The 12,411-nt window shown below is 30.5% G+C and overlaps 1 protein-coding gene across 1 annotated transcript in view; it reads left to right on the top strand.

The window, feature by feature from the left end:
- The window catches only part of LOC143228557 (protein dachsous-like), a 156,288-nt gene that overhangs the window by 120,231 nt on the left and 23,646 nt on the right, over positions 1–12,411 (top strand). The window contains exons 6-11 of the mRNA XM_076459799.1: positions 504–679; positions 1,850–2,678; positions 3,958–4,236; positions 4,827–5,831; positions 9,081–9,320; positions 10,159–10,503. Coding sequence (XP_076315914.1) covers positions 504–679; positions 1,850–2,678; positions 3,958–4,236; positions 4,827–5,831; positions 9,081–9,320; positions 10,159–10,503 — 2,874 coding nt within the window. The remainder of the gene's footprint in view (positions 1–503; positions 680–1,849; positions 2,679–3,957; positions 4,237–4,826; positions 5,832–9,080; positions 9,321–10,158; positions 10,504–12,411) is intronic.

Here is a 12,411-nt window from a genome sequence, read left to right as displayed (position 1 = left end):
GCAATATTTCTATAGTTTAAAATTGCACTTAAGAAATTTCAAGATGAATTATAAAGGATACTGATTTATATTTTATACAAAAAGTGACGAAATTGAATTTAAAAATTATAGTAAATTACATTTAAATTGGAAAATGATAATGTCTATAAATGTTTTTAGTGATGCCAAGAGAAAACGTAACAATGCATTTTTCTACACTCAGACAAAACCAGTAGTACAGAGTGTTGAGGTCATTTTCCACAAAGAAACCAGCAAAAAGCACTGAACCTTTTCTTCTGCAATAATTAATGCAATTAATTAAAAACTCAAGAGTTAAATTTTGAAAAAAAACAGAAGCTTTTTAAAATATTAAGGATGTAAATTTGAACCCCCAACTATGCTTTTGATATTGCATATCTAGCATCACTCATCTGTGTGTATGTGTCTAAAAACAGAAATTTTGGCTTGATACAAGTGTAAATACTGTTTAAAATTTAACTCTTTTTAACATTTTTCAATTTTAGATAGTGAAGGGATCAGATACTCCATCTATTCTGGAGATCCTGAGGGCTACTTCACAATTAATCCTGTTTCAGGATCAATTGCTACCAGAGGGAGCATTGACCATGAAACTCATCCAGTTTTGCTGCTGAATGTCCAAGCAACAAGTGGACATCCTCCATCATATGGTCATACACAAGTCAGTAAATCTTACATTACCAAAATAATGTATCTTTTGTTTGTTTTTCTAAATAAAAATATTAATTTTTTAAAAAATTCTCATAATATTTCCAGAAAAAAATGTTTGTCACCACACTTGGTTATTATCTTTATGTTGTTCCTAAATAAACATTCTTCAAAAGTTGGTATTTTTGAAATTGCATTTTAGTTCCAATTTCTTCTTAGGAACATGTTCTAGAATGTATATAAATGTGGGCAGTTCTGTGATTTTGGAACTTAAAGATCAAGAGAATTATTGAGCATTATAAGAACAGGATGATTTTAAGTTACAGAATTTTTTTTTATGTGGCTGCATAGCAGTAATGGTAAATGTGCATTAAAAAGCTTGCAAGATGAAAAAGTAAAACAATGAACATAATCATTAGATCAAGGTTCTATAATTAGGGTAAATAATGAAAGAATATTAATTATTTCTGGTAAGGAACTTCTTCAGAAATAATGTTTTGAATTTATTTGTCTATAAATGTATTTAAAAAATTTACATAGTACAAAACTTGAAAATTTCTTGTTTTACTTTTTCAACAAGTAGGTAAATGTTTGGCACAGTAGTGTTTATTTTTTCATGCTGTTTTTCATTATAGAAACATGTTTAATATGAAGTGATTTCTGTTAAATTTAAGTGCTTTTAGTAGCATCAGTTTTGCTTTTTTCAAATATGTATTTCTTGAGTGTTAGTCCAAAGTTCCTTGTTTTAGAATTTAATAATAAAGTAAGTTGGTAGTGAATGGGAACAAAAAACACTGAACCTTTTCTTCTACAACAATTAATGCAATTAATTTAAAAAATCAAGAGTTAATTTTGAAAACAAAGTTTTTTTAGAATATTAAGGGTGAAAAGTTGAACCCTCAACTGTGACCTTGATATTGCAAAGTGCACACTTTCTTTACCTCTATATTTTTCATAAAATATCTAGTTTTGGAGGATGCTGGTTTTCTAGTACCCATTTAAACAATTTACACATCTGTGTAGATGTATGTATTGTTTCATTCTTTAGGGTTGTTTAACAAAATTCCTAGATTTTAATAATATCAGTAATTTTTATATTTGTGAAGACTTGAGATTTATTTATATATCTTTAATTAAAAAGTGCACTGTTAATCAAAGATTGTTTCTTTCAAAATTCTTGTAGGTGAAAATTGAAATTTGGGATGTAAATGACAATGCTCCTTATTTTGAAAGCACATCTTTGACAATCAGTGTGCCAGAAAGCACAGAGTTACAGGCACCTATTTATGTGACACATGCTGAAGATTTGGACAGCAGCAAGAATGGAGCTGTTCATTATCAACTAGTGCAAGAGCCACATGATGTATTCAGCATTGATAGAGACAGTGGAAGCATCATGGTTTATCATAACCTAGACTATGAAAAGAAACAGCAGTATGTTTTAATGGTTCGAGCTACTGATGGAGGAGTACCCCCACTTTCTTCCACCATGACTTTGACAGTTGAAGTTCAGGATGTTAATGACAATCCACCTGTTTTTATAAAAACAGAATATAACGTAAACATTTTAGAGTCATTGCCAGTGAACTCTCAATTTCTGCAAGTTACTGCAGCAGATAAAGACACTGGAAATAATGCTCGGCTAACTTACAAACTAAACAGTAGTAAGCTCAGTGACAAGTTTGGAATTTTTCCAAACAGTGGGTTTCTGTATCTAAGAGAAATGCTGGACCGTGAGGAACGTGACCAATACACACTAAGTATTTTTGCTGTGGATAATGGCAGTCCTTCACAAACAGCAAGTACTACAGTGTTTCTACATGTTCTGGATGACAATGACAATAATCCAGAATTTATTCAGAAAAATTTTATTTTTAAAGTAGAAGAAAATACTGAAAAAGGGAGACTTGTAGGAACTGTATCTGCCACTGACAAGGATCTTGGAAATAATGCATCATTACGATACAGCCTCTTAAGCTCCAACACTACATTTCAGATTAACCCTATCACAGGTATGCTTGTTATAGTCACTCATCACAGAAGCAGCATATTTTTGTTCAGTGCATAAATTGTTGAATCAATTATTGTTTTGAAAACCTGTGTAATAATTACTCACAGTATCATGCTATTGGAAAAATATAAACATGACTTAATTTTATATTCACTTAGATGTTAACATTTTTTTGTAAAAATTAAATAGCAAACACAGAAGTTTCTACTGAAATCATTTTGGAAACTCTCCATGTAGTTAAAGTCCATTTTTTCACCACTAATTATGCTCTTTATGATGATTTTGCATCTTGACAATAGTCCTACAGCATAATTCCCATTGCAAAAGGCTCAATCTTAAGGCTTTCATATCCAAAGCACACACTCTCTCTCCTTCTATATTTTCCATAAGTTATCTAGTTTTGAAGGTTGATGGTTTTCTAGTACTCATTTAAACAGTCTATATTCACACATAAATCTATACATGCTGGTGACTTGACCAATATGTCTTTGTAAAGAATGACACAGATATTATTTCATTCTCTTATCTACTTGTGGTATGTGATGGTTGAATAGGAGGTATGACTGGAAGCCTTATCTTGATGAACCCATATCTTGTTCATCTTGTGTTTAGACAGAAATCTTTCTTGATTGCATTATGTACTGTGGCTTGTTTTATATAGATGACTTTTGCCACTAACCTTTGTATTGGTGAATTCTCACTCTTTACAAGATACCGTCCTTTGTTTACCATAGCTGCCATATAAATTTTTACAGGATTATTTTTAGACATGATTCCTAAAGCTGATTCATACTCCTTTGTCCTCCAGTGCCATTGAGTACAAGGTATAGCCTCATTTTTGAAGTTGTAAATTCCATGATCCAAGTGAATGAATATCTTATATTGGAAAAAGCTATTACATACTTGTCTCAAAAGTTGTTAATTTTCAGTGGCATCAAACTACCTCCAGAACAACAAACAGTATCAAAATAAACATATTTACATTATATTATGTTCCACTGCAGTTTTATATAGCCTGTGGTTATCACATGATTTAATGATTATGATATTTAAAGTCTTTTAAGGGTAACGTACTCAGCCTCTTGTATAAGCTAAAATTTCAGATTTCAATTGTTGCTTATTAAAGATTATTAATATATTAGTAAACCTGGGTATGTGTTGTGAATTAGCTGACTATTATGTAGTATATACTATGCACACAAGTATGTCACACTCTTTATTATATAAATTAAAAAAAACAACAAGTTAACTATTGTATTTTTGGTTACTATTTCCACTAGGTGAACTCTACACAAAACACACTTTAGACAGAGAAAAGCAGCCTGTTTATGAACTGAGCATTGAAGTGCGAGACCAAGGTACACCATCCCGATCAAGTCAAGCCATGGTACAAGTTCAAGTGACTGATGTCAATGACAATTCCCCTGTATTTGTGGAACCCACTGATACAGTAATAGAAGTGAGGGAGGAACAACCAAAAGGAACTGAGACTGTTCATGTCCATGCAGTAGATGCAGATGAGGGAGAAAACTCTTCTGTTGTTTATGATATTGTACCAGGTAGATAAATTCCACTGGATTCTTAAAGAATCGTAAAAAGTACTTATTCAACATTGCCTAAACTTGTTCTTTTCTTTGTAGTTAACTGATTTACAGGTACATGAAACATCTCTAAAACAGAAATAATAAAAGTAAGGCATTCACCAGACATTTTGTGTGTGTGTGTGTGTGTTTGTGATTCCAGTTTGTAAGTTCTATAAGTGTTCTTACTTAGCATAGAAAATACATGACATGGTATGTTAAAAAGATTCATCTATTAAGAATTCATTCCAATTATTCACTTTGAAGTTAAGTCTATTGTGAAATAATAAAACCTACTGTAATATTTTAATAAAGTATTTGGTGTTACTTTATGTTACATTGTATCACCTTGTGAGATGCATTTTGATTAAATTTTGGAAAGAAATTACTGCATAGTTTAGCAATATAAAAAGCAACTAAGAAGCAAGTAATTGTTTAAATATATTGTAAGATGTTGTTTTCTTAGACTTTCTTTTCGTAATTTACATGTAATTCTTGTATTTATTTTACAAAACAACATATAACTTGTGTAACAAAAAAAATCTTATAAATTTGTTCTACTTCTATAGGAACAGAGAAGAATGATGGTTCTTCTGTATTTTCTATTCACAAGACACAAGGAAGTATCACAACCAAACGTGTATTAGATCATGAAGATCAACAGGCTTATCTCTTAACTGTTGTTGCTCGTGATCATGGTCTGCCCCAACATGAGACCTTTCTTCAACTAAAAATAAAGGTTCTAGATCTTAATGACAATCAACCAATTTTTCCCACATCAAGCTTCACTTTTCGTATTGCTGAAGGGTTTAAAGTTGGTGAAGAAGTTGGATTGGTGCAGGCAGTGGATCAAGATGGTGGAGAAAATGGACGGATCACATACTCTATTCTCGGAGGAAACCTGTATGGAGTTTTTGATATTGATAAAACCTCTGGCAGCTTGTTCACAGTGAGAGAGGTTGACTATGAGATGACACCTGAATATATCTTGCAAGTAAAGGCCTTGGATAGCAGTACCACTAATCCCCGTAGCAGTGTGATAAGTGTGAAAGTAGATATTGAAGATGTTAATGACTGTGCTCCAGTGTTTGAAGCTGATCCTATCATCTTCTCCATACCTGAGAGCACTGAACCTAGCTCAAATGTCTGGAAGTTTACTGCTACTGACAATGACAGTGGAGTAAATAGTCTCTTAAAATATGCTGTCACACATCAGTCACCGGCTAGTGTTTTTAAAATTGACCAAAATACAGGAGAGCTGACATTAACACATACATTAGATTATGAAGAGTTCTCTGAGTACACGATTGTTGTTACTGCAACTGACCAAGCAAAGAAGGTTGAACATCGTCGAGCCACCAGTGTAACTTGTAAAGTGATTATTGAAGATGAGAATGATAACAGCCCTGTGTTTCAGACAAGAAATCAAATTGAAGTGATGGAGGATGAACCTGTTGATTTTCCTTTGCTTCACATAATAGCTACAGATAAAGATGCTCGTGATAATGGTCATGTTTCATACACCATTAGTAAAGGCAATGAAAAAGGCCACTTTGCTCTGGACCGTGAAACAGGTAAATATTTTTTGTTAAGCTCTATCTCAGTTGATTTTTATATGTTAGGTATTTTTATATAATATTTGTGTTATGAAATAAATTACATAAATTTTTTAGGTTGGATCATTATAGGTAAGTTAATAATGTCATTCAGTACTTCATCCATTCCTTTTCCTATGCTATTTCGTACAAGTTTAGTTGTGAAAAATATATATGTAAAAATGGCTGGTTTGGGTTGAGAAAATTATTTCATGCAGAGGAGCAAACAACATTTTGACCTTCTTCAGTCATCGTCAGGTTCACAAAGAAAGAAAAAGGTAACTTTTACTTGTCATTAAAATAAAAATTTATTTTGTGCAGTTAAAAAGGTTTTTCTCTCTTGCTAAAAGAGGTAACTTTCTTTTTTTTGTGAACCTGACAATGACCGAAGAAGGTTGAAATGTTGTTCGCTCCTCTGCATAAAAATATTTTCTCAACCCAAAGCAGCCGTTTTTACATATATATTTTCTCTACAAGTGGGTTTTCCCATCATCACTGATTATATTTAGTTGTGAAAATATAACAGTATAATAAATATAATACACTTATTTAAATATACAGTTCAAATATCAGCTTTTCTCAAAGTTTGGCTTGGTTTGTTTTGAATTTCATGCAAAGCTACTTGAGGGCTATCTGCACTAACAATCCCTAATTTAGCAGTGTAAGACTAGAGGGAAGGCAGCTAGCCATCACCACCCTCCATCAATTCTTGGGCTACTCTTTTACCAACAAATAGTGGGATTGTGTCACATTATAATGCCCCCACAGTTAAAAGAGTGAGCATGTTTGGTGTGATTGAGATTTGAACTCAAAAATCTTCGATTACGAGTCAAGTGCTTTAACCACCTGGCCATGCCGGGTCTTTTCTTGAAGTATATTCCAGTAGTGTGAGTAAAGTTGAAAATCGTTTTAAAATTCTTTTAACCTATGGATTTGAAACTTAATGTATATTCCATTAACATTCTGTTTGTCTTAAAATTTGAACACAAAATAAACAAAACTTTTGGACATACTTAGACCAAAAACAAATAATGTTTTAAATAAAGTGTGGCATGATACACATTTTTACTTGTCATTAAAATAAAAATTTATTTTGTGCAGAAAGAAAGTTTCTTTCTCTCTTACTAAAATGACTGGTTATTTTAAGCCATTGTGGACTACCTGGAAATAGAATAAATTTTAAATATGTAAGTGAATGAGAAAGCATTTATTATATATATTTCTATATATAATATGACATTAATATATATAATATTCATTTTATTTAAAATAATGGTAATTTGTTCACAATTTTGAATGTTATTTTATCCAAGAATAGTTTTGCTAAACCATGGGGTAAAACTTTAATACACAGATTTGTAAAACACAACAATAAAATTATCAGTTTTACTTTATCTTAGCTGTATTTGAAAATTAATTTTGCAACAACCAGGGATTATGTTTCCCACATTAAAGCAGTCATAATTCTTAGAATCAAGAGAAACTCAAACTACTGTGTCTTGAAAAAATGAATAAAAAGAAAAACATTAAGTGCAGTTGACAAAAATCCAAGGAATTTTGCATTTGATAAAATTAAAGCAGATAAAATGTTTTGCTTTACTTTAACATAAAAAAACCTTTTCTATCTGTGAACAGTGTATTTTGTACAAGAAAAAAATGCTAGAAAGAAACAAAGTTTACTCATGTACTTTAAGAGCTATACAGATATTTACATTTTTGTCAAATTAATATATCTTTCTTTGTATATTTAGATAATTTTCACACATATTCTTTTAATGTTTAATACGTGTTTTCCATTTCGCATGCAAGTCTTAATTTCATGTGTACACCTTTTGAGCCTAATCTATTGGACTTGTTATTATCTAGAGATTAAAACTACTACTCTTGTGTTTTATTCCATTGGATTTTTTCATTATCATACAAAAGATCAGATTTTTTGGATTTTGAATAAAAGTTAACTAATAAAGCAAAAGGTTTCATTTTAAAACACGGGTATCTTATTTTGTTGGAAACATTTGAGGTACAATGAATTACAGCAGAATCTGAATACACTAAACTTTGTTTATAATATTTTCCAATGTCAATAAAATGCTTTTCTATTATTATAATTTCAATAATAACAGAGTATATATTAAAATAAAAGTGTTAATTCATTTGTTAGCTTGTATCAGGCACAGAAAACGTAAATACTGTGTTCTGGTGAACGTATTTACATTTCAGAAACAGCCATGTTTATTTATTTTCAAATAAAATCAATTATGGGTATATAGAAAGTATAACAAACTGTTAATTTATAATTTCAAATACTTAAAGTGTATTATGGAAATGTGGTTACACACTTTGTTAAAACGTTATATGTATAATGTGCACATATGCATATGAATAATATAAAAGTAAAAGCACAAATGTAAATATAAGATGATAAGCACATTAAATAAAGGAAAAGAACAATATCTTTAAAATATAGGTTGATAGTTTAAAGTTACACTAAATTAATTAAAATGATTGGATAAATATTTTTAGACAGAATAAAACTGATAGTTGATTGAAGGTAAAATTGGTTTATTATTCTTAAAACTCCTATGAAATCTTAATAATTATAAACATGTGTTATTGTTAATGTTTACTTTAATATGTAGGTTGAGTAAATACTTTTTGCAATAGATAATCTGTGTTGAGAATGTTTCATTAATTTAGAGTTTACTGTCAGATTTACCATTTCACTGTGTTTGTGTAAAATGTTACTGGTACCTAGAAACTGAATTTACTGTCTGATAGATAAATAGTGAGATTAGTTATTTATATATAATACATTTATCAAATAATCTAAAAAAATTAGTGCTTAACGAGTTCTCACACATACATATCTTTACTACATCTTTATGTCAAATATATGTTAATTGGCAATTCAACATAATAATAAGTTTTAGGTCATAATTCTCATCTGTGTTTAGTTCTTTTTCAACAAACAGGAAGGTCTTATCACATAATATTAGCTATATATATATGTATATATTTCCATGATTGTGTTACATATATTGCTTCTACAGTGTTTCCTGAAATATTAATTCTGTTGCCTTAATGAATAGGAAAATCCTGGGTTAATTGAAAGTTTGCCATAGTTTTTCTTTCACTGTTGTTGTTATGCTTAACAATGTTTTTAAGTGCTAGAATAATATATGAAAACTTAAAGATATACAGGTATATCTTTTTTTTTTTCTTCCCCAGGTCTCTTATCCATAGCTTTTTCACTGGATCGTGAAGATAGTAATTTTTTTGAATTGAATATAACAGCTAGTGATCACGGAAAACCTCCTCGCTCAACATTTAAACTCTTAAAAATTCATGTGCAAGATGTGAATGACAATTCACCAACATTTGAACAGCATGTGTATAAGGCCAACATTTCAGAAAATTCTAGAAGTGGAACATTTGTCACTAAAGTCCATGCTGTTGACAAAGATTTAGGTGGCTAACACTTTTATTCTACTATTATTACTTATTTAGGGGCATTAGTAGTAATCATAGCTGTAGTTTTCATGAGAAATGGATGTAATACCTTTTATTTCAACAGAATAACCTCATGCATACCCCACCAACATAAGTTGTTTCCATCCCCACTTTGAAAACAAAGTTATACCACTGCTGTTAATTTAGAAAATTTCTGATAATTCTCTTGTTATATATATCTAAATTAATTGTAAAAGTTATATCAAAGTTTTTCATTCTAATCTCATTAGATATGTTGAAGATTGCATGTCATGTTTTGTTTTAGACCCTGAAACTTAACCCTTTTAAAAGGAGATCTTAGTTGTTTTTTAATTTTGATAATTGTGATACTCAGTGACTTTGGAATAGTTGATTAATTTAAGCTTAATTAATATTGATAAATAATTTTTTTGTCTTATAGGTCCTATAAACAGACTAAAAATCTTCTTATAATTGTTTTTAAATAATTAATCATAAAAGGGAAAAATATTGAAGAAACTCTTCAAATAAGTATAGCTCCACTAAGATTTATTTATTTGTTTTGTACATCTACTAGATGCCAGAAGGTTTTGGATCTTGCAGAGAATTAGCTCTTTTTCACTATTTAATTTAACTAATATTTGATACTTTGTTCTTCTATTCAGTTTTTTTGTTTGGAAATTATGATTTTGTCAGTGTTATAAATTTGTTAAATGATTTTATGCTTTTTTTCAAGTATTCTTTAACTAAAATGTGATTTGGCCTTATTTAAAACAGTAATGTGTCATATGATTTATGAAGTACTTTGAATGCAAAATATAATATTTTTTTATTACAGGTATAAATGGTAATTTGACATATGTTATTCCTATGGGAATAGCCAATGACAAATTTACCATTGAAAGTCAAACAGGTAAAATTTTTACAAAAGCTCTTCTGGATCGGGAAGAAAAATCACAATATTTTATAACAGTTTATGTCAAAGATGGGGCTTTTCCTGAGCATTACAATACCACAACTGTTGAGGTAGAGCTTCTGGATGTCAACGATCATGCTCCTATTTTTACTGGTTCTTGTTATCCATTAGAAGTTCCAGAGAACAGTGAACATAGTGTTGTACATACAGTTGTAGCAAGTGATTTGGATGCTGGTCAAAATGCTGAAGTCACTTACACAATAACAGGTACAAAATGTTATATAAAGAATCTCTGTTAGGTGTTAAAACTACACTATCTAAATATCACATTTTAATAAAAATGATTCATTAAAGCATTTGTCTTTTTCATTTAACTCATTGTCTTGTGTTTAGAAAACAATAAAAATATTAGAATTAATAAAAACTTCTGTTTGAAAGTTAAGAAGAATTTATAATATCAATCATGCTATATCTGCTATAACCCAGAGGCAAAGAGGCTTTTTGTTCAATATCAGATCTCCTTAGGCCTGCTGGGATTCTACAGACATAGTAGAAGTTGGAATGATATTCATATTAGCAAAATATTTAACAAGAACTGTTACATTGTGAACTGGATGAAATGCAACTTTTATCAATTTTAACTTATGTTTCAACACAACAGAATTACAGTAATGATTTTTAACACTTATATAATGTATTAATTTCAACATCATTATTTTCTCGCATTGGTATACTCTTATTCAAAAGACCTGGTGAAACAGCAAGTTGTAATTTGAAAGAAATAGCTAATTATAAGAACAGTTTAACTATAAGATATAGTCTGAGATAATCTTTTGTTTATTGTCCAAGACAAACTGATGGTATCAGAGTGTACATAAGTTTACTTTTGACAATAATGGTATATAATTGTGTTGTAAAGAAATTCTATTGAATTTGGTAAAGTATGTTTGAATGTTCACAAAGTATTTATGATAGTGTAATATATGTTGAAATTGTAAGGAATAGCAGTTGCTTTATTTTATAGCAGACAGTATACTTTTGATGTGGTTTATTACATCTTCTTATATAAATAGCTATTTTCATTCAATGCTGCTTTATATATGTAAAAATATTTTTTCATTCCACAAGCTTCCAGTTCCCCTGTATCTTACAATAAACTGGTTCAATCCCTCACCTATAAGAGTGACACTCCTAATGTATGTAACTTTCTCTGTTCAGTTTTAGCAAACTGTCGTTTTTCATATAGCAGTACTTGTGTCGAGACATTTTTGTAGTGTCCTTCAAATTTATTCAATGTCGTGATTTTATTTATTTTTCTAAAGTAGATTACTTTTTGTTTCTCAACATCTAACAAGTTTTCAGATAACTTATTTTTCCAGTTTGTCACTTTTTCCTCTCATCATCAAACGATTATTTGATTTTCATTCATTTCTACACAATTAATTCAGAAGTTCATGTTACCATTTTACAGATAGTACCTTCTTCTAGCAAGCTTACTTAGGTTACAGGTGGGGTGACTCACCTTTGGACATACTGACTATCATCTGCCATGAGATTTATTGTTATATGAGCCAGTCTCCTTCTCCTTATTTTGCCCCTGTTCTTTCTGAACATGTCAAACCTGTGTGAGCAATTGAGGATTTTAACAAAGTTTCCTCCACCTGCCATGTCTTCCTATGCTCCAACTGCAGAATCAGTTAGGCCTAATATGGCTTTTTTAGACATGATTTCTCATTGCCAACAGTACTGGTGACTATCTACTGGTTTCCAGTCTAGAGGAGGTTTGCTTGACCAGTTTTGTTCCCCAGTGGTGACTTTTCCTTAGATATCTATGGGTTATTTGGGTATTATCTGAGGGACTTGTCAACCATTTTATTTTATTTCCTTTGTTATCTCAGATAAATGTTTGTTTTTTTTCCATTCCTCAGGATCTTACAACCAATCAATTTCATAGGAGGTACAAGATCTTCTCTTCCAGCAAGTCGTAAAACTTGTCAATTATCTTTCTCCAAGTTTTTATTCCAGGCTGTTTGGGTACCCATGAAAACCAGGAACTGGCAATTTGTGATTGATTTATTTCATTTATATGAGCCAGTCTCCTTCTCCTTATTTTGCCCCTGTTCTTTCTGAACATGTCAAACCTGTGTGAGCAATTGAGGATTTTAACAAAGTTTC

This window comes from Tachypleus tridentatus, chromosome 10, assembly GCF_004210375.1.
Source record: "Tachypleus tridentatus isolate NWPU-2018 chromosome 10, ASM421037v1, whole genome shotgun sequence".
In the NCBI taxonomy this organism is placed as follows: domain Eukaryota; kingdom Metazoa; phylum Arthropoda; class Merostomata; order Xiphosura; family Limulidae; genus Tachypleus; species Tachypleus tridentatus.
Note: the sequence above shows the minus strand (reverse complement) of the source record. Positions and strands in the feature narration are given on the sequence as shown.